Source organism: Haliotis cracherodii, unplaced genomic scaffold (genome assembly GCF_022045235.1).
Source record: "Haliotis cracherodii isolate W230 unplaced genomic scaffold, xgHalCrac1.p SCAF_25, whole genome shotgun sequence".
In the NCBI taxonomy this organism is placed as follows: Eukaryota; Metazoa; Mollusca; class Gastropoda; order Lepetellida; family Haliotidae; genus Haliotis; species Haliotis cracherodii.
This window is the reverse complement of record NW_027266281.1, coordinates 6,378,827-6,382,125: the sequence shown is the minus strand read 5'-3', so window position 1 is coordinate 6,382,125 and position 3,299 is coordinate 6,378,827. Positions and strand designations below refer to the sequence as shown.

The 3,299-nt window shown below is 51.5% G+C and overlaps 1 protein-coding gene across 1 annotated transcript; it reads right to left on the bottom strand.

Annotated features, from left to right (window-relative positions):
• Positions 1 to 218: 218 nt before the first annotated feature.
• LOC139472678 (uncharacterized) lies at positions 219 to 2,694 on the bottom strand. The gene is made up of 2 exons (XM_071255139.1): positions 696 to 2,694; positions 219 to 223 (listed from the first exon to the last, which is right to left on the bottom strand). Exons 1-2 carry the CDS (start codon positions 2,692 to 2,694, stop codon positions 219 to 221), a joined length of 2,004 nt encoding a protein of 667 aa, XP_071111240.1.
• Positions 2,695 to 3,299: the final 605 nt, after the last annotated feature.

Below are 3,299 nucleotides of genomic sequence, written 5' to 3'. Positions count from 1 at the left end.
CAAAGTCATCAGTCACGGCACGACAGACAATTACAGTTGGTGGGAGCTGTACATGGTTTACTATTGTGTGATTTATCAATAAGAGAACAACTCAACACACCCCGCCAGGGCTGAGGTATGTGGCAGATTACATCTCGCCAGGCTCCACTGGGTTTACGGTTCGTGGGGTCATGAGGGGTGCCGAGGGGTCACGAGTGCACTCTGTCCCATGTTACTGGTCAAGCTGGACAGAGACGCAGACAGTTGACGCAGACACAAGCATACATTAGTCAGAGCAGAGACGCGAAAACAGAGAAACAGTTTTCGATCTTATACAAGATCTTGTTCAGGTGAAGCCTTCTCGACAATCAATTTGTCATCGCCACTCCCAAATGTCAGTTAATTTACAAATTAACAGGTGAAGTCTTCACAGACCACATAGCATGACCGCTCCCGCTTTACTGTTCTGGAATCCAGACCTTCACCATGTGCATAAATGAAGTTTTGACAAGCACAAGCATCAGGATAGATACACTGCCGCCAAACCATCCAACCCTGACGCCACACCCTACACTCCTGACACCAGACACCCACCCTTGACGCCAACCGCCCACCCTTGACGCCAGCCGGTGTGACATTGTGTTGGTGTGACATTATGCCGGTGTGACACAGTGTTAATGTGACATTGTGTTGGTGTGACATTATGCCGGTGTTACATTGTGTTAATGTGACACTGTGCCGATGTGACACTGTGCTGGTTTGACACTGTGCCAATGTGACACTGTGCCGGTGTGACAGTGTGCCGATGTGACAGTGTGCCGATGTGACACTGCGCTGATGTGACACTGGACCGATGTGACACTGCGCCGGTGTGACACTGTGCTGGTGTGACACTGTGCCGGTGTGACAGTGTGCCGATGTGACACTGTGCCGATGTGACACTGCGCTGATGTGACACTGCACTGATGTGACACTGCGCTGGTGTAACACTGTGCTGGTGTGACACTGTCCCGGTGTGACACTGTGCCGGTGTGACAGTGTGCCGATGTGACACTGTGCCGATGTGACACTGTGCCGGTGTGACACTGTGCCGATGTGACACTGTGCTGGTGTGACACTGTGCCGATGTGACACTGTGCCGGTGTGACACTGTTCCGATGTGACAGTATGCCGATGTGACACTGTGCTGGTGTGACACTGCACTGATGTGACACTGCGCTGGTGTAACACTGTGCTGGTGTGACACTGTCCCGGTGTGACACTGTGCCGGTGTGACAGTGTGCCGATGTGACACTGTGCCGATGTGACACTGTGCCGGTGTGACACTGTGCCGATGTGACACTGTGCTGGTGTGACACTGTTCTGATGTGACACTGTGCCGGTGTGACACTGTTCCGATGTGACAGTATGCCGATGTGACACTGCACCGATGTGACACTGTGCTGGTGTGACACTGTGCCGGTGTGACAGTGTGCCGATGTGACACTGCACCGATGTGACACTGTGCTGGTGTAACACTGTGCCGGTGTGACACTGTGCTGATGTGACACTGTGCCGATGTGACACTGTGCCGGTGTGACACTGTGCCGATGTGACACTGTGCTGGTGTGACACTGTGCCGATGTGACGGTGTGCCGATGTGACACTGCACCGATGTGACAGTGTGCTGATGTGACACTGCACCCATGTGACACTGCACCGATATGACAGTGTGCTGGTGTGACAGTGTGCCGGTGTGACACTGTGCCGCTGTGACAGTGTGCTGATGTGACATTGTGCCGATGTGACACTGTGCCAATGTGACACTGCACCGATGTGACACTGCACCGATGTGACACTGCACCGATGTGACAGTGTGCCGTTGTGACACTGTGCTGCTGTGACACTGTGCTGCTGTGACACTGTGCCGGTGTGACACTGTGCCGGTGTGACACTGTGCTGCTGTGACACTGTGCCGGTGTGACACTGTGCCGGTGTGACACTGTGTTGATGTGACAGTGTGCCGATGTGACACTGTGCCGATGTGACACTGTGCCAGTGTGACACTGTGCCGGTGTGACACTGTGCCGATGTGACACTGTGCCTATGTGACAGTGTGCCGATGTGACACTGTGCCGGTGTGACAGTGTGCCGATGTGACACTGTGCCAATGTGACTGTGTGCTGGTGTGACAGTGTGCCAATGTGACAGTGTGCCGATGTGACACTGTGCCGGTGTGACACAGTGCCGATGTGACACTGTGCCGGTGTCACACTGTGCCGATGTGACACTGGGCCGATGTGACACTGTGCCGGTGTGACACTGTGCCGGTGTGACACTGTGCCGATGTGACACTATGTTAATGTGACACTGCATCGATGTGACACTGTGCCGATGTGACACTGCACCGATGTGACACTGTGCCGATGTGACACTGCACCGATGTGACACTGTGCCGGTTTGACACTGCGCCGATGTGACACTGCACCGATGTGACACTGTGCCGATGTGACACTGCACCGATGTGACACTGTGCCGATGTGACACTGTACCGATGTGACACTGTGCCGATGTGACACTGCACCGATGTGACACTGGGCCGGTGTGACACTGTGCCGGTGTGACACTGTGCCGATGTGACACTGTTCCGGTGTGACATTGTGTCAGTTTGACCAATGAGACGCCAGAGTATGAGCAGCTAGTGTTGGATGAACAGTTTGCTGTGTATATGCACATAACTGGTCCTGTTGCCAGTTACGTTACACTCGATGTTCTATTCTGTACCGAGAGGTGACATAATATATTCATTGATACAGCTTGCATAAAAAGTACTTTATTCTTAAAGGCCGGGATCCAAACATAAAAAACATGGGTAAAAAAATATGATAAGGCTAACACATCTCTCTATAACAGAGGATCTTTTCATAACACAACACATTTGTAACCAAATGATGCATATTACACGAAGTGCAGCGTTAGTTATACACAAGCGACCCAGCACGCTTCAACTCAATACACGAACATGTATAGCCCTTCCCCCCATGTTTGGAAGTTGACATTTCCAATAATGACCCACTTTGTCTATAAAGAGGACACCATTCAAAGACATATTTGAATATTTAATATCCTATTTTTTTAATTATCTGCTGAAAATGTCAGTTATTTTCACCTTCCTATATTCACTAGCAATATTCACAGCAGCAAAGGGGCGGTGGGGTAGTCTTGTGGGGAAGGGTTCGCTCGTCACGCCGAAGACCCGGGTTCAATTCCCCATGTGGGTACATTGTGTGAAGCCCATTTCTGGTGCCTCCGTCGTGATATTGCTGGAATATACTCACTCA

Coding starts and splice junctions, on each gene's coding strand:
- LOC139472678 (XM_071255139.1), bottom strand. CDS start 2,694: ATGTGCATATACACAGCAAACTGTTCATCCAACACTAGCTGCTCATAC.